Source organism: Cebidichthys violaceus, unplaced genomic scaffold (assembly GCF_023349555.1).
Source record: "Cebidichthys violaceus isolate CVI_PGR_0920_01 unplaced genomic scaffold, fCebVio1.0.p SCAF_2, whole genome shotgun sequence".
Lineage (NCBI taxonomy): Eukaryota > Metazoa > Chordata > Actinopteri > Perciformes > Stichaeidae > Cebidichthys > Cebidichthys violaceus.
In genome coordinates, this window is record NW_027176372.1 from 1,970,485 (window position 1) to 1,988,547 (window position 18,063).

Genomic DNA, 18,063 nt, shown 5'->3' on the forward strand with positions numbered 1-18,063 from the left:
TTTTGTGTGTTTGCAGTCTATCAGGCTGTAAGATCACAGAGGAAGGCTGTTCTTCTCTGGACTCAGCTCTGAAGTCAAACCCCTCCCATCTGAGAGAACTGGATCTGAGTAGAAACAACCTGAAGGATTCAGGAGTGAAGCTGCTGAGTGGTTTTCTGGAGAGTCCACATTGTAGACTGGAGACTCTGAGGTGGGTTCACTGTCTGCTGCTAGTGCAGCACCTTCATGTTTCATCAATAACTCTATTTGATTTATCTATGTATAGATCCATAAAGTGATACATTTTCTGGTAATATGTTCCACTTCACATCAGCTGCCTCGTCTGCATGTCATCCTCTACAATCATGAAATGTATAACTTGTCTGGCTTCTTCCTGCTGTTGGATGGATTACTGAACAGGCCGACCGGGCACAGGCCCAGGGGCCCAAAGTGGCAGGGGCCCCGCTGACCTTCACCTATGAAATGTCACTCAAAGAGACACAAAAAGACTACAAAGTGACACAAAAAGTTAATTGAATACAGTAGAATGTACTATACTTGATGAATATACTTAATATACTATACTTGAAAAACTCAATTTTCATTATTAAAAAAAGAAAGTTTAATTGAATCACATTTAAAGAACCAAACCTCTTTTTAATTTTTAGGAAAATAACTGCTAAAGTAATTTTTCTTTAAAACATGTCTGATGCTGCCATTTTTTCAGAGCATTTGGTATTTTTCAATATATTAATATATAATATATATTAATTAATAATAATAACATTTTATTTTCTGATCCGCTCTGAAGAATCTGGATCAATACTGATCAATGATTTTTAAATGTCTTTACAGTGACAGGATTTTCACAAAAGTTTACAAAAGAAGATGAAACCAAAATGAAAGCCACTCATGTTTATGATGAAAATAATTATTCATTGTGTATCGATATAAGAAACTCTGTGTGTTGTTTTGTGTGTTTGCAGTCTGTTCAACTGTGAGATCACAGAGGAAGGCTGTTCTTCTCTGGTCTCAGCTCTGAAGTCAAACCCCTCCCATTTGAGAAAACTGTATCTGTGGGGAAACGACCTGAAGGATTCAGGAGTGAAGCTGCTGTCTGATCTTGAGGAGAGTCCACATTGTAGACTGGAGACTCTGAGGTCAGTAGAGGGTTGGAGTCAGTCCGTGCTGGTTTCTGCAGTATTGTACCAAACAGATCCACAGGCTTGTTGTGATTGTGTTTAAGTGGATGTGTTGTTGTTCACGTCTACAGGAAGTGAAGCTTGCTAACAGCTGACGGCATCACCAGATGTTTAAAGACAGTGGTCCTCACTCTGAAATCAGTCTGACTGAGGCCTGCACATCACTGGCTCTCACTTCATAGAACCAGCGTTACATGTAGCCAATCATCAATCATGGCTGAAATAAGCACTAGTGCTGCTTTGTACAAGTTGAGGAAGTCCCAGATAAATAGGTCAGCGTGGTTATTGTTTGTACCATAGACAGTCTGTGGTTCATACTCATACATTTATACACATAGTTTGGTCTCTGTATGAGGTATCGTAGAGCTCTGGGTGAACACAGACGGATACAATATGTTTATCCTCCATTTCTGATTCAACACCATCAGGACGTCAGTGATGAAGGAGGAGAAGCTCACCGCTGAAAGGTTTTAACGACACAGCCTCACGTGTATTTCTTACTCCGTTGGAAATATTTAATTAAATTTGCATCGCGTCTTTTGGCTCAAATTTACATCTATTAGCAACTTTGCATTTACTTTGTATGTAATCGCGTTGCGTGAAGAATCTGCTTGGCATTTGTTGTGAACGCAGCATAACAGGGTTAAATCCATCTTTACAGTGAGCAGTGAACACCTCTCTGGTTCTGCAGTCATGATGCGTTCAGGACTCTCAGCACTTTATTTCAGTGAAACCTGCAGAGTCAACAGACTGGAGGCCCAAAGTGTCTGCAGGTGTGTGAGCTTGGAGCTCAGTGTAGTTAACATGAGAGCTGAGAGGAAGCTGCTCTTTCTACTGGATGTGCTGCGTCACTGACTGACGGCTGATGAAGGGAGTCTCTGTAAACACTCGTTCATCTCTTCTCTTGTCTTCTTCTTCTCTCAGCATATGGAAGTGATCTCTGTCAGCTGAGTCCTGATGATCCAGAGAGCATCTGGAGACTAGAGACTGCTCCACCTCCTCCACCTGGATTTTATTTAGTGTACCAAACACCTGAAGACTTTTAAAAGACTAAAGTCTTACTCCCTCTCACATATGAAGACATTGGGCCTCATATAACAACAGATGTACTCTTATTTAAGGCCCGAGGACCTTTTGAAATTCTACTGATTATTTTTGTTAGGGTTCATATTTGTTGTCTGCCGCTTCACCTCAAACTCCCGTGAGCTGGAATGAGGTAGAAAAATGAAACTTGGAACAATAACTGGAAATTATGTTCATGTGCTTCTCAAGACATAGAACTCTGATCGGCCACATGGTGGCGCTGTAATTAACGTCACAAAATGCAATTTTTGAAAAGCCACGCCCCTCACACCAGAAGACCCATTGACTGGATATTTGACACCCATGTTCAGTCTGCTCTACAAAACAGCCTTTTGGACCGTATACAGATGTTTGCTATCTCCTCCTAAACCTTACCTCTGATGATACCAAATGTTCTGAGAATCATTAATGCTAAAACATTTTCACAACTTAACAAAATCTTGTGGATAACTTATTTAGTTTTCAAGATATTGACCCGTAGAACATCAAAAGGGGCGTGGCTCAGCACATAACCAGACTTAAGTCAACAACTCTTTGGCCAATCTCCACAAATCTTGCAGAAATTGGCCACAAGAGTGACTGAAACAAAATTAACGTTTTTTTAAATAAGGCACTAGGGGGCGCTACAAATCCAAAACTGGTCATATCATAACATAAATCAGACTATAAATCCCATCATCACAAAACTTGCAGGATTTGTTTCATGATAATGTTCAACCACATTTGTAAAACTAATGTGAAAATGTTCAATAGGGGGCACCACCAGTAGTAATGATGTGCATGGTCCTTTTCAGTTATTTTAAGTACGTAGTAAAGTTAAAAACTGTCACTAAAATGTTGTTAAAATACGTTCACTATACACAACCTTATTTAAAAAAAGTAACTTTCAAACTAAAATTTGCTTCTGCACCACGATCCTCACTCATAAATATTAAAATATAATCTCCAATATTATGTGAATTAGGTTTGATCAGTGACGGGTGACATCAACTGTGTTCACAGAGTCTCAGGGTTAAAGAACTCCTACTCACAAAAAGAGGTTTTATTCTGTGCAGCAGGAGTCTTGACTCTGTAATGTTGGTGTAGCCCCGCCCACCAATTACATTCATAGGTCAGAATAAAATATTAGCTGTTATTGGTTATTAGTAGGTGACGTTCTAGATGAGACATCAACTCGTATAAAAGCACCGCCTACTGACCAATCAGAGCTCAGTACGTGGATCGTTAGGAAATATTGAACAAATAAGAAGTTAAGTCATAAAAGTAACGCAGTTCAAACTGCTTAATGCAGAAAGAACAGCTGGCAATAAATCACAGACTGTGTGAATGATGAAATGAACAGATTTATAATATCACTGTCTCATGTAGAGCACAACATCTACTACATGTGTGTATTCTGTTACATTAACGTGTTGCAGATGTATTCTGATGACATGAATAACAATATTTTAGTCTTATTCTTTTAGTTGTAACCCCGGCGCTGTGAAACAGACTTGGCTTGTTTTCTTTAGTTCTATTTTAGACTCATAAAGTCTTGATGCTTTTAAGTTGTATTCTACTCAGTGAGTTACTATTGATTTCTCTCCTATCAATGAATCTGTCATGATTTTACTTCTTTGATTTCTATTATTACTGAGTGATCATTTAATGATGATAATGTTGAAGTGACTTCCAGTCATTTATGATGTGATATCCGATATGCTTTGTGAACCATAATTGGTTCAGATGATTTAATGAGATAATCTTGGTTTGACATACTTTGCTCGGATCTTTGTCAGTCAGCAAAGGAAACAGGATGTAAGGTCAGATGCTGTAACCATGGTAACTGTTGAGGAGACACCCTGACTGGACCATATCTGGACCAGGAAGTTAACGATGCTCCAAGTAAAAAGGTAGAAATAGGAGGAGACAACAAAGAATGAATCTTTTTGACAAGGTTTATTTGGTGATTTGAACTTTTGAATTTTTAATTATTTACTTTGTATATTATCCATTTTTGTAACTTGTAATCTTCTTTTTATTGTATAAACCAATAAAACTGGTTTGTAATTTGTACATTCCAACCAAAGTCCAGTGTTGCTGGTCTCTGAGGGTGTCTGCATACTCTCCATAAGGTCAGAGAGCTCTTCTCCTGGGAGAGGCTGACAGCAGTGAATGATTGGATATGAATATGAATAACAGACCTGCTACAAGCTGAGTTTAAATGATGTTGTTCAATCTGATGTGATTTACTAACTTAGTTGCCTCAGATAGTTTTGATGCTCTGCTGGTTTATCATGCTTGGTGTTCATGTGATTACAGGACTTAGACATAACTGTTGTGTTTGTGGTGAAGCAGTAGGGGTCAGATTGGTTCCTAATTTGAGGGTGTTAGGGTCAGAGTCCTGAAGCTGACCTTCATAACCGAGGGACGATCCCAACCCCACGGGGTTCCTCCTCCTGTGGTGGCCTTTTAAACAGGTCCATCCTGGACTAGTTCCAGTCCTCCACTACCTGTCACATTTTTACTGTACTACATGTCAGAGGTAAATAGTGTACTTTTTACTGTACTACATCTCAGAGGTAAATAGTGTACTTTTTACTGTACTACATATCAGAGCTAAATATTGTTCTTTTTACTGTACTACATCTCAGAGGTAAATAGTGTACTTTTTACTATACTACATATCAGAGCTAAATATTGTACTTTTTACTGTACTACATCTCAGAAATAAATATTGCACTTTTTACTTTGTACTTATTGTGTTAAAAGATCTGAATACTTCTTACACCACTGAGTACAAGTAGCTCTTGTACTCAAGTGCAGTTCTTGAGAAAATATCCTTCAAAATGTTACTTTTCTTTTGAAGAAAATGTTTGGCAAAATAAAACCGGTGTTTAAATTTGAAAGAAAGGAACTTCCTGGACTTTCTGCTCATTCGTCAGACTTTGGTTCCTGGAAACAGCAGCGGAGTGAGAGGTGCTCGTGGCTCCGCCCCGCTCAGGTGGTTGCAGCAGCAGCAGGACGGAGGAATGTGACGGGTCTGTCGGTGCTCCAGGCCCTTCCTCTGCAGATCAAATCACAGACATGAAGCCTCGTAACTTCTCCCGGAGTTTGATACAGATCTGAGGAAACACTTGAGCGGTGAGGAGCGGACACCAGAGAGGATCTTTGCTGGATGTTTCTGACTCTTTGGATGATGTGAAGTCGGTCCAGGTGTGGCCACTCTACCTGAGGCTGCGGGGCTTCAACTGCACATTATTTATTCAGTGTTAAAGTGCAGTTCAACAAACATGCTCAGCTCATGAAGGTAAAGTGTGTTTCTGTGAGTATTTCTGTGAGTATTAATGAAGGTAAAGTGTGTTTCTGTGAGTGTTTCTGTGAGTATTAATGAAGGTAAAGTGTGTTTTTGTCAGCATGAATGAAGGTAAAGTGTGTTTCTGTGAGTATTAATGAAGTTAAAGTGTGTTTCTGTGAGTATTAATGAAGGTAAAATGTGTTTTTGTCAGCATGAATGAAGGTAAAGTGTGTTTCTGTAACTTCTTCACATTTCCAGGCTGTAGAAGTCTGTTTTTTCAGTGAAAAGAGGAACAGAGAGACACACTTCCTGGTGGTGAAACAGTTAAATCTTCTTCTGCTCAACATTTTGTAAGAGTTCAGAGCTGCTTCTCTGTTTCACAACACAGTGATGATCGTGCATGTTTGTTAACATAACGGATATGAGGAATATGAAGGTATATTTGTCTTTATTACGCAAACAAAAAAAATGTTTTGAGAGTAAATTTATCTCACTGCATAAACTGAGAATAAACTATTTGTTAGTTTTGCTTATGAGTGGCAGGCCGTGTGTTTTATACCTGGGCCTTCAGTGCTGTCCTACTACAGTTGAGCCACCTCCTAATAACCTCATTATGACGCCACAGCCACAGGTTATTAGGGGTCTAACAAAACACATATTCGTATTGAACCGTTCAGTACGAGGCTCACGGTTCAGTACGCATTATGAATCAAACAAGACATTTGTATGAAACTAGTTAATTTGGGAAATGCAGAAGCTTAAATTGTGGGAAATCTAATGTTCTCTCAGTGGAGAGATGGCAAACCCACCCAACGTCACAGACAACGTGCTGTCTGACACGCCCACCATGGAAGAACAACATTGTACTCTGGTGAGGCACGTGTGTTCTGGGAAGCTGTGCTAAACTAGGTTAGCAGGAAAACCAACAGCACACACGCTACAAACTCTCCCTGCAGCGGAGAAACACACTCCCCATTTCTCCAGAGCATAATTCCTGCTTTGTAAAAGAAAACAAAAGCCCAAGCAGAGAACCAAATGTCCGACCCCTAACCCATACAGGTTATTATTTGTTTTGTGAAAAATTGAAGCTCAACACCTACAAATACACTACGTGCAGATACATGAATACACGCATGACAAGATGCTTTGTTATTAACGCACAATATAGTCAAAATCAAGGCAATTAACACAATGACAAGAACAAACTCACAAGAACCAGTCACATATATTTATATAACAACAAAGCATGACAAATCAATCCAGCAACACTGCGGCGCTAAAACACATATTCATCCACACACTGAAGAGCAGGGACCATTCAAATATTATTCACATATTCTCCTGTTTGCTCAGTTCATGTCTCAACTGTCCCAGAGGACAAAACCAGTCCTAGATGACCTGTGTGTCTGATGGTGTAGTAACAGGGAAAATGCTATAATACCCTGTAAAATGTATGTAATAGACTGTAAATAAGTCACAGCATGTTAGCCGTCTTATGAATCTCCTGTTATACCTCAGAAAACATCCACAGGCCTGTAATTAATCCTCACATGTGCATTACGCAATCAAGCAATCTTCTTCATCCTCTCCTTTAAGTGACTGATTGTCAGTAAATATGTACAGCATGATTATTATTCTTTCATCACATGATTTTAAAATGTAAGAATTATAGTATTATGAAACAATATATTTTGTATCTTGACAGAGAGGACAGATGGAGACAGCTAAAAAGGTCCTCTTGGACACTTTGGAGAAGTTAGGAGCCGACCAGTTTAAAAAATTCAAGTGGTTTTTGGAGCAGGAGGTCCTAGAAGGCTTCCAAGCAATCCCAAAGAGTCGACTGGAGAATGCAGACCGGATGGACACAGTGGATCAGATGGTCAAGAACTACAGCATAAACACTATTAAAGTGACCCGAATAGTTTTAGTGGAGATGTGTGAGAACAATCTAGTGAAGAGTTTATCAAAAAGCAAATCGGAACCCAAAGGTAAGTCATGGTATGAACAAAAAGAATTAGCACACTGGTGTGACTGTAAGGTACTGCTTGGATGTCATTGATTCCCTAACCAGTTATTGTTCCTAATTCCTGTAATTAAGTAATAAACCTTCTTTATTTGGAGACAACATACTTCATGGAAACATGAAGCACAACATGTCAGTTGATGTTAAATGATACTAAGCCATTTTACAATCAATAACCTATTCAGAGCATTTAGTTATCAAATGAGATAAATAGATTTCATTAATACAGAAATGTGTATACTTGTTAGAAATTACTCACATTCACTGAAACAACCCCTCATTGATTTTGTTTTATTCATCCAGAGATTCTTACTGAGTGTCAGCGGAAACTCAAATCTAACCTGAAGAAGAAGTTCAAGAATGTGTTTGAGGGAATTGCTAAAGCAGGAAACAAAACCCTTCTGAATCAGATCTACACAGAGCTCTACATCACAGAGGGAGGGACTGCAGAGGTCAATGATGAACATGAGGTCAGACAGATTGAAACAGCATACAGCAATCCAGACAGACCAGAAACAACCATCAGACAAGAAGACATCTTCAAAGCCTCACCTGAAAGAGAGGAACCAATCAGAACATTGATGACAAAGGGAGTGGCTGGCATTGGGAAAACAGTCTTAACACAGAAGTTCACTCTGGACTGGGCAGTAGGCAAAGCCAACCAGGACATACAGTTCATCTTTCCATTCACTTTCAGAGAGCTCAATGTTCTGAAAAAGAAAAAGTTCAGCTTGGTGGAACTTGTTCATCACTTCTTCAGTGAAACCAAAGAAGCAGGAATCTACAGCTTTGAAGAGTTCCTGGTTGTGTTCATCTTTGATGGTCTGGATGAGTTTCGACTTCCTCTGGATTTCCAAAACACTGAGATCCTGACTGATGTTACAGAGTCCACCTCAGTGGATGTGCTGCTGACAAACCTCATCAAGGGGAAACTGCTTCCCTCTGCTTGCCTCTGGATAACCACACGACCTGCAGCAGCCAATCAGATCCCCCCTGAGTCTGTTGACATGATGACAGAGGTCAGAGGGTTCACTGACCCACAGAAGGAGGAGTACTTCAGGAAGAGATTCAGAGATGAGGAGCAGGCCAGCAGGATCATCTCCCACATCAAGACCTCACGAAGCCTCCACATAATGTGTCACATCCCAGTCTTCTGCTGGATCACTGCTGGAGTTCTGGAGAAGGTGTTGAAGACCAGAGAGGGAGGAGAGCTGCCCAAGACCCTGACTGAGATGTACATCCACTTCCTGGTGGTTCAGTCCAAACTGAAGAAGGTCAAATATGATGGAGGAGCTGAGACAGATCCACACTGGAGTCCAGAGAGCAGGGAGATGACTGAGTCTCTGGGAAAACTGGCTTTTGATCAGCTGCAGAAAGGCAACCTGATCTTCTATGAATCCGACCTGACAGAGTGTTGCATCGATATCAGAGCAGCCTCAAAGTGCTCAGGAGTGTTCACACAGATCTTTAGGGAGGAGAGTGGACTGTACCAGGACAAGGTGTTCTGCTTCGTCCATCTGACTGTTCAGGAGTTTCTGGCTGCTCTTCATGTCCATCTAACCTTCATCAACTCTGGTGTCAACCTGCTGCTGTCCTCCTGGTGGTCTAAAGTCTTCAGAAACAAACCTAAACATCTCTATCAGATTGCTGTGGATAAGGCCTTACAAAGTCCAAATGGACACCTGGACTTGTTCCTCCGCTTCCTTCTTGGTCTTTCTCTGGAGACCAATCAGAAACTCCTACATGGTCTGCTGACACAGACAGGAAGTAGCTCACAGACCAATCAGGAAACAGTCCAGTACATCAAGAAGAAGATCAGTGAGAATGTGTCTCCAGAGAAAAGCATCAATCTGTTCCACTGTCTGAATGAACTGAATGATGGTTCTCTAGTGGAGGAGATCCAAAAGTCCCTGAGTTCAGGATGTCTGTCCACAGATAAATTGTCTCCTGCTCAGTGGTCAGCTCTGGTCTTCATCTTACTCTCATCAGAAAAAAATCTGGACGTGTTTGACCTGAAAAAATACTCTGCTTCAGAGAAGGCTCTTCTGAGGCTGCTGCCAGTGGTCAAAGCCTCCAACAAAGCTCTGTAGGCAGATACACTACGGATACATTACCATTACTAAATATGTTTGATATTTTACTTTGATTAAACATTTTGTTTGTATTAATCCCTGTTCCTCCCCTAGGCTGAGAGACTGTAACCTCTCACAGAGAAGCTGTGGAGCTCTATCCTCAGTCCTTAGCTCCCAGTCCTCGAGTATGAAAGAGTTGGACGTGAGTAAAAATGACCTGCAGGACTCAGGAGTGAAGCTGCTCTCTGCTGGGCTGGCGAGTCCACACTGTACACTTGAAACTCTAAGGTCAGGATCAGGTGATTTACTACAAAGATGACGAAGTGGTCTAAATATCGGATCTGCTAAGTTCATGGTGGTGTTACCAAAATGTTACTGTGGGATAACAATGTCTACTAGTGTCTCTGCTAATATGCATTTGGAAATAACGGTGTAAACTGAATGGTGAACTGGCCACTATCCTGCTCGGGATCAAAGTGTTGGATGGCTCGTCCAACCAACATGAACATCCTTTGGCCCACCTGCTTTCAGGGAACCAGGACGGTTTAACTTGTGGTTTTAGTTTGTTAGAGCAATCTACTTCTAATGGAATAACTTATTTCACTGTAATAATTATTTTAAATGTCTTTACAGTGACAGGATTTTCACAAAATGTCTGTTTACAAAAGAAGATGAAACCAAAATGAAAGCCACTTGATGAAAATAATTATTCATTGTGTTTCGATATAAGAAACTCTGTGTGTTGTTTTGTGTGTTTGCAGGCTGTCAGGCTGTCTTATCACAGAGGAAGGCTGTTCTTCTCTGGTCTCAGCTCTGAAGTCAAACCCCTCCCATCTGAGACAATTGATTTTGAGTTGGAACAACCTGAAGGATTCAGGGGTGAAGCTGCTGAGTGGTTTTCTGGAGAGTCCACATTGTAGACTGGAGTCTCTGAGGTGGGTTCACTGTCTGCTGCTAGTGCAGCACCTTCATGTTTCATTAATAACTCTATTTGATTTATCTACGTATAGATCCATAAAGTGGTACATTTTCTGGTAATATGTTGTCGCATGCTCCTCCTTTCTCTCTTGCACGTTCTAATAATACATTTTTAAAGAGATAAACCTATAACAGCGGTTTGCTAGTTTATTGTTTTAGACCGCGGAACATGGATCTTTTGTTTCTTCTTCTAATTCTATTCTGATTCACCCTCTACTCCTGATACTTTGGTTTTGATGTACTATAGTGCTCGGATAGCTATTACGGGCAAGAAGAATCATTTTTATCTTCCTACTCTGTGATCCACTGGTTTGAATCTTTTCACACTGTCACCAGGTCTCTCCTCCTTCCCTGCTGCCTGTGACTTTGTGTGTGAGTGTGTGTGTGTGTGTGTGTGTGTGTGTGTGTGTGTGTGTGTGTGTGTGTGTGTGCGTGCGTGCGTGCGTGTGTGTGTGTATGTGTGTGTGTGTGTGTGTGTGCGTGTGTGAAATCAGTACATGCACCGTAGTGTGAGTATTTCTACAGCTTACCTCAGGGGCTGAGCGGCACCCCGTAGAAGAGGCCCCTCTCTCTAGGTTCTTTGTCCGGATCAAGATGAAAAGATGGAGCCGTAGAAAATAGTTAAGCTTTAACTTGTGTATTTAAATCAATTCAAAGTATATCTATTTTGTTACAAATATAGAGGAAAAAATGGTTCACAAACAGTTTGCAACACCCGTATAGAATGAAGCCTACAACAGTGAGCAAAGTGTCGTGCCAAAAGTCCGGAGAAAAGTTCAATTTAAAATTGAACACAAGTTAAGACTTGCACCTTCCCTTTCCTCTGTCAGCACGCAAGCCAAAAAGCCAGCCTCCAATTCTTCAAAATCAATGGTTTATATCAGTCTGAGCATGCACCAGAGGAAGTGCTGCCCTCACGTGTCGGTCTTGCGAGACAGCTCGGAGCACTGCACCCCGCCCGGACAGGCTATGTGGCCTGGTTACGGCCTTTAGTTGAACTTTTCTTTTAAGACTGAATTTAGTAGTTCCTAATTTCACTCTGGACTTATGACACTCTTGCTCACTGTTAGGTACAACACAATGAGAACATGATATTACAGTAACAGCCGATTATATGAGCTTTGTTGCCATGCATATATTACATATATTTTTTTTTTATTTAAACCTTTATTTAACCAGGAGAGTCCCATTGAGATTAAAAATCTCTTTTTCAAGGGAGACCTGGCCAAGACAGGTATATAACAGAGTAAACTTCCAAATATATGTACTCTTTAATATATGTACTCTTTAATATATGTACTCTTTAGGCAGGGTTGTCTGACTGCTACCTTTATGAGGTAGGAGCCCTATCCCAAGCAATAAGTGAACTTCCATCAAGCAATTAAAAAAATATGTGATCAATGATAGTTCATATGGTTCATACAATTCATAGGTTAAAAGGTTACAATGGTCCTCAGGTGCCTGATACAACCTGTAGCACACCACAACAGAAGAACTTTAGGTTGCTTAACCCTTAGATTACTCTTTTTGATCATGAAATATCAACAAAAGAACACGACAAGAGGAACTAAGAGGCCCCAGACTGATCCTGATCTTTGCCAATCGTCTTTGTGTGTGCGTTTTGAAATTACTGTATGTATTCGAAATTTGACCATTCATGGTCACTATGTGTGTGCGTGTGTGTGTGTGTGTGTGTATGTGTGTGTGTGTGTGTGTGTATGTGTGTGTGTGTGTGTGTGTGTGTGTGTGTGTGTGTGTGTGTGTGTGTCTCGGACTGCACTCAGTGTAGGACATGTGTGCAGCAGGTGCACGCTTTGGAGAGCAGGTCCCTGTAGCCTCTTTGTTACTTTATTTATTTGTTTTTGGTCTTTTGGTCTCTGACCTTCACCTACGAAATGTCACTCAAAGAGACACAAAAAAACTACAAAGAGACACAAAATGACTACAAAGAGACACAAAGAGACACAAAAAGACTACAAAAAGACACAAAGAGAAACAAAGAGACACAAAAAGACTACAAAGAGACACAAAAAGACTACAAAAAGACACAAAGAGAAACAAAGAGACACAAAAAGACTACAAAGAGACAAAAAAACTACAAAGAGACACAAAATGACTACAAAGAGACACTGTGAGGAATTTAAGTTTAGAAGTACAATAGTTTGATTTAAAGCACACCTAAAGAAAGTATAAAATATCATATGTTCACAAAATATTCACTTATGAAATGTAGAATAGGTTTACAGTATATTCACTTGTAAAGGATAGTATAAGTGTAACATATATTACTTACAAAAGTGTTAAACCACACAATCTTAATCAATTGAATGTATTAGACTAGAAGTATAGTAGTTGACTGTTTAGAGTAGAGAGAGGGCAAGGAGAGGAAGGGCGAGAGTTTCAGAGTTTTTCATGACCATATATGGAGATGTGATGGGTCGGAGGTGAATCGGCGCCGCGGGATACAGGACGGTGGTCAAGCAGGGGTCGGATGGACGGAGCTTTTACGAGGAGGTGGACCAACGGACATTACCAGGATCATCATATGGACCAATGGAGAGCATTGTCTGAGGCCAGGAGGAGACAATTGAATTTTAGCCAGCCACTGAAGTTGTTACTAGATTTTGAATGTAAACCGTTGACTTTTGGGTATAAAAACATTTTTCGGAGAGACGCTGTTCAGTTCTTGGCGATCTTCTTTACTGTAAACTGGCGTTTGTTGGCCGGTTAGGGGGGGAGAGTGTTTGAACTCGGTTTCGCAATTCCTTACTGTCGACAGTGTAATTCAGTTTGTAATTGTCTTTTTAGCATTTGTGAATTATAAATACTTTTTCATTGTAAGCCGGATCCAGCTGATTTTTCTTAGCGTGACTTCGTTGCTCAAACAACAACGAAAGAGCGAGAGGTCCGCGGCCTCCTGCGAGCAGAGGTCTCACTCCATTACACACAAAGAGACACAAAAAGACTACAAAGAGACAAAAAGACTCAAAAAAGACACAAAAACTACAAAGAGACACTAAAAGTTACTTGAATATACTATATATACTATACCTGATGAATAAAGTATACTATACTTGAGTGACTCAGTGTTCACTATAACAAAGGAAATGTAATTTAATCACACGTAAAGAACCAAACTTTTTTTTTTAAGTTTTAGGAAAATAACTTTTAAAGTAATATTTAAAAAAATATATTTCTGATACTGACTTTTTTTCAAAACATTTAGCTCTTCTTTTTTGTGTGACTGTGGGATAACAATGTCTACTAGTGTCTCTGCTCATATGCGTTTGGATATAATGGTGTAAACTGAATGGTGAACTGACCACTATCCTGCTCGGGATCAAAGTGTTGGATGGCTCGTCCAACACTTTGAATAAATATTTAATTTTCTGATCCACTCTGAAGAATCTGGATCAATACTGATCAATGATTTTAAATGTCTTTACAGTGACAGGATTTTCACAAAATGTCTGTTTACAAAAGAAGATGAAACCAAAATGAAAGCCACTCATGTTGATGATGAAAATAATTCTTCATTGTGTATCGATATAAGAAACTCTGTGTTGTTTTGTGTGTTTGCAGGCTGTTACACTGTCAAATCACAAAGGAAGGCTGTTCTTCTCTGGGCTCAGCTCTGAAGTCAAACCCCTCTCATCTGAGAGAACTGGATCTGAGAGGAAACAACCTGAAGGATTCAGACGTGAAGCTGCTGTCTGATCTTAAGAGGAGTCCACATTGTAGACTGGAGACTTTTGGGTCAGTAGAGGGTTGGAGTCAGTCCATGCCGGTTTCTGCAGTATTGTACCAAACACAGATCCACAGGCTTGTTGTGATTGTGTTTGAGTGGATGTGTTGTTGTTCACGTCTACAGGAAGTGAAGCTTACTAACACCTGACGGCATCACCAGATGTTTAGAGACAGTGGTCCTCATTCATCAAACTATCAAACTATCAGTTCATCTTTGTCACAGCTCTGAGATCAGTCTGACTGAAGCCTGCACATCACTGGCTCTCACTTCATAGAACCAGCGTTACATGTAGCCAATCATCAATCATGGCTGAAATAAGCACTAGTGCTGCTTTGTACAAGTTGAGGAAGTCCCAGATATCTGAAACCAAACTCCATCATGTCTGGTTCATAACATCATCTGGAGGCTGTATTCACTGTATCTATCCAGACACTCGTCGGCTGGTTTACTACAGCTGTATGAACCCAAAATGAACAGATTCAGCTGTGATTTAAGTTCAACAAACATTCAAAGGATGCTGAAATAACTATATAATGATGTTGATTTGTAAAAAGTCTGAATTCATGCTTTGTCAGGTCTGTCCACAAGATGACAAGCAAACAACTGTTAAAGTGGTTGTTTTCTGAATGAAGTTTGGATCAATAAATGCTAGGCTATGCTAACATTGTAGCTGCTCCATCATCTAGGTGTAAATAGGTCAGTGTGGTTATTGTTTGTACCATAGACAGTCTGTGGTTCATACTCATACATTTATACACATAGTTTGGTCTCTGTATGAGGTATCATAGACCTCTGGGTGAACACAGACGGATACAATATGTTTATCCTCCATTTCTGATTCAACACCATCAGGACGTCAGTGATGAAGGAGGAGAAGCTCACCGCTGAAAGGCTTTAATGACACAGCCTCAGGTGTATTTCTTACTCCGTTGGAAATATTTAAATTTGCATCGCGTCTTTTGGCTCAAATTTATGTCTATTAGCGACTTTGCATTTACTTTGTATGTAATCGCGTGGCGTGAAAAGTCCGCTTGATGTTTGTTGTGAACGCAGCATAACAGGGTTAAATCCATCTTTACAGTGAGCAGTGAACACCTCTCTGGTTCTGCAGTCATGATACGTTCAGGACCCTCAGCACTTTATTTCAGTGAAACCTGCAGAGTCAACAGACTGGAGGCCCAAAGTGTCTGCAGGTGTGTGAGCTTGGAGCTCAGTGTAGTTAACATGAGAGCTGAGAGGAAGCTGCTCTTTCTACTGGATGTGCTGCGTCACTGACTGACGGCTGATGAAGGGAGTCTCTGTAAACACTCATTCATCTCTTCTCTTGTCTTCTTCTTCTCTCAGCATATGGAAGTGATCTCTGTCAGCTGAGTCCTGATGATCCAGAGAGCATCTGGAGACTGGAGACTGCTCCACCTCCTCCACCTGGATTTTATTTAGTGTACCAAACACCTGAAGACTTTTAAAAGACTAAAGTCTGACTCCCTCTCACATATGAAGGCATTGGGCCTCATATAACAACAGATGTACTCTTATTTAAGGCCCGAGGACCTTTGGAAATTTTAGTGATTATTTTTGTTAGGGTTCATATTTGTTGTCTGCCGCTTCAGCTCAAACTCCCGTGAGCTGGAATGAGGTAGAAAAATGAAACTTGGAACAATAACTGGAAATGATCTTCATGTGCTTCTCAGGAAATATGACTCCAATCAGCCACATGGTGGCGCTGTAATTAACATCCCAAAATGCGATTTTTGAAAAGCCACGCCCCTCACACCAGAAGTCATTGACTTGAAATTTGACACCCATGTTCAGCTAAGTCTGCTCTACAAAACAGCCTTTTGGACCGTATACAGATGTTTGCTATCTCCTCCTAAACTCCAATCTCCACAAAACTGTCTAAACCAGAAAATTGTCCACAAGAGTGACTGAAACAAACTCTGAAAGTATTTTTAAATCAGACACCAGGGGGCGCTACAAATCCAAAACTGGTCATATCATAACATAAATCAGACTATAAATCCCATCATCACAAAACTTGCAGGATTTGTTTCATGATAATGTTCAACCACATTTGTAAAACTATTGTGAAAATAGTTTATCGATGTCATATCTGATATGCTTTGTGAACCATAATCGGTTTCAGATGATTTAATGAGATAATCTTGGTTTGACATACTTTGCTCTGATCTTTGTCAGTCAGCAAAAGAAACAGGATGTAAGGTCAGATGCTGTAACCATGGTAACTGTTTAGGAAACACCCTGACTGATGTTCCACCAGGAAGACCAGACAGGAACCTTAGAAATAAGTGCTAACCTAAAGAAGTCTTTCATGAACTATAAGACTACGTAAACAGCTTCATCCAATTATTTACTAATGTTAAGTAGTCGACGATATATGGAGCAAGAGATTAACAATGCTCCAAATAAAAAGGTAGAAATAGGAGCAGACTACAAACAATCAGGGCTTTTTGGGCTTATTCAGGTGTTTCTAGCTTGGAGTCTTCTTGACGAGGATTATTTGATGATTTGAACTTTTTAATTTTTAATTATTTGCTTTTTATATTATCCATTTTTGTAACTTGTAATCTTCTTTTTATTGTATAAACCAATTAAACTGGTTTGTAATTTGTACATTCCAACCAAAGTCCAGTGTTGCTGGTCTCTGAGGGTGTCTGCGTAGTCTCCATAAGGTCAGAGAGCTCTTCTCCTGGGAGAGGCTGACAGCAGTGAATGATTGGATATGAATATGAATAACAGACCTGCTACAAGCTGATCTTAAATGGTGTTGTTCAAACCTATGTGATTTACTAACTTGGTTGCCTCAGATAGTTTTGATGCTCTGCTGGTTTATCATGCTTGGTGTTCATGTGATTACAGGACTTAGACATAACTGTTGTGTTTGTGGTGAAGCAGTAGGGGTCAGATTGGTTCCTAATTTGAGGGTGTTAGGGTCAGAGTCCTGAAGCTGACCTTCATAACCGAGGGAGGATCCCAACCCCACGGGGTTCCTCCTCCTGTGGTGGCCTTTTAAACAGGTCCATCCTGGACTAGTTCCAGTCCTCCACTACCTGTCGCATTTTTACTGTATTACATGTCAGAGGTAAATAGTGTACTTTTTACTGTACTACATCTCAGAGGTAAATAGTGTATTTTTTACTGTACTAGATCTCAGAAATAAATATTAATAATAAATAGTAACTTTGTACTTATTGTGGTAAAGGATCTGAATACTTCTTACACCACTGAGTACAAGTAGCTCTTGTACTCAAGTGCAGTTCTTGAGAAAATATCCTTGAAAATGTTACTTTTCTTTTGAAGAAAATGTTTGGCAAAATAAAACCGGTGTTTAAATTTGAAAGAAAGGAACTTCCTGGACTTTCTGCTCATTCGTCAGACTTTGGTTCCTGGAAACAGCAGCGGAGTGAGAGGTGCTCGTGGCTCCGCCCCGCTCAGGTGGTTGCAGCAGCAGCAGGACGGAGGAATGTGACGGGTCTGTCGGTGCTCCAGGCCCTTCCTCTGCAGATCAAATCACAGACATGAAGCCTCGTAACTTCTCCCGGAGTTTGATACAGATCTGAGGAAACACTTGAGCGGTGAGGAGCGGACACCAGAGAGGATCTTTGCTGGATGTTTCTGACTCTTTGGATGATGTGAAGTCGGTCCAGGTGTGGCCACTCTACCTGAGGCTGCGGGGCTTCAAC

At 40.4% G+C, this 18,063-nt stretch overlaps 1 protein-coding gene and 1 pseudogene across 2 annotated transcripts; both read left to right on the forward strand.

Moving 5' to 3' along the window:
- The window catches only part of LOC137875106 (NLR family CARD domain-containing protein 3-like), a 47,519-nt pseudogene that overhangs the window by 20,023 nt on the left and 9,433 nt on the right, over positions 1-18,063 (forward strand).
- LOC137875107 (protein NLRC3-like) lies at positions 102-17,567 on the forward strand. 2 transcript variants are annotated; one of them, XM_068714078.1, is made up of 5 exons: positions 102-190; positions 966-1,139; positions 2,106-5,553; positions 7,247-7,529; positions 7,868-9,654. In XM_068714078.1, the coding sequence occupies exons 3-5, from the start codon at positions 5,548-5,550 to the stop codon at positions 9,652-9,654; spliced, it is 2,076 nt and encodes a 691-aa protein (XP_068570179.1). In that variant the 5' UTR covers positions 102-190; positions 966-1,139; positions 2,106-5,547. The 2 variants fall into 2 exon arrangements, with proteins under 2 accessions (XP_068570179.1, XP_068570180.1); XM_068714079.1 differs by lacking the exons at positions 102-190; positions 966-1,139; positions 2,106-5,553; positions 7,247-7,529 and adding exons at positions 9,751-9,924; positions 10,398-10,571; positions 14,197-14,370; positions 15,707-17,567 and having other exon boundaries at positions 8,515-9,650.

Bases quoted from the DNA above. Each gene is read 5' to 3' on its own strand.
- LOC137875107 (XM_068714078.1), top strand. The intron at 7,530-7,867 runs GTAAGTCATGGT...TTATTCATCCAG, and splicing joins AAGCAAATCGGAACCCAAAG to AGATTCTTACTGAGTGTCAG.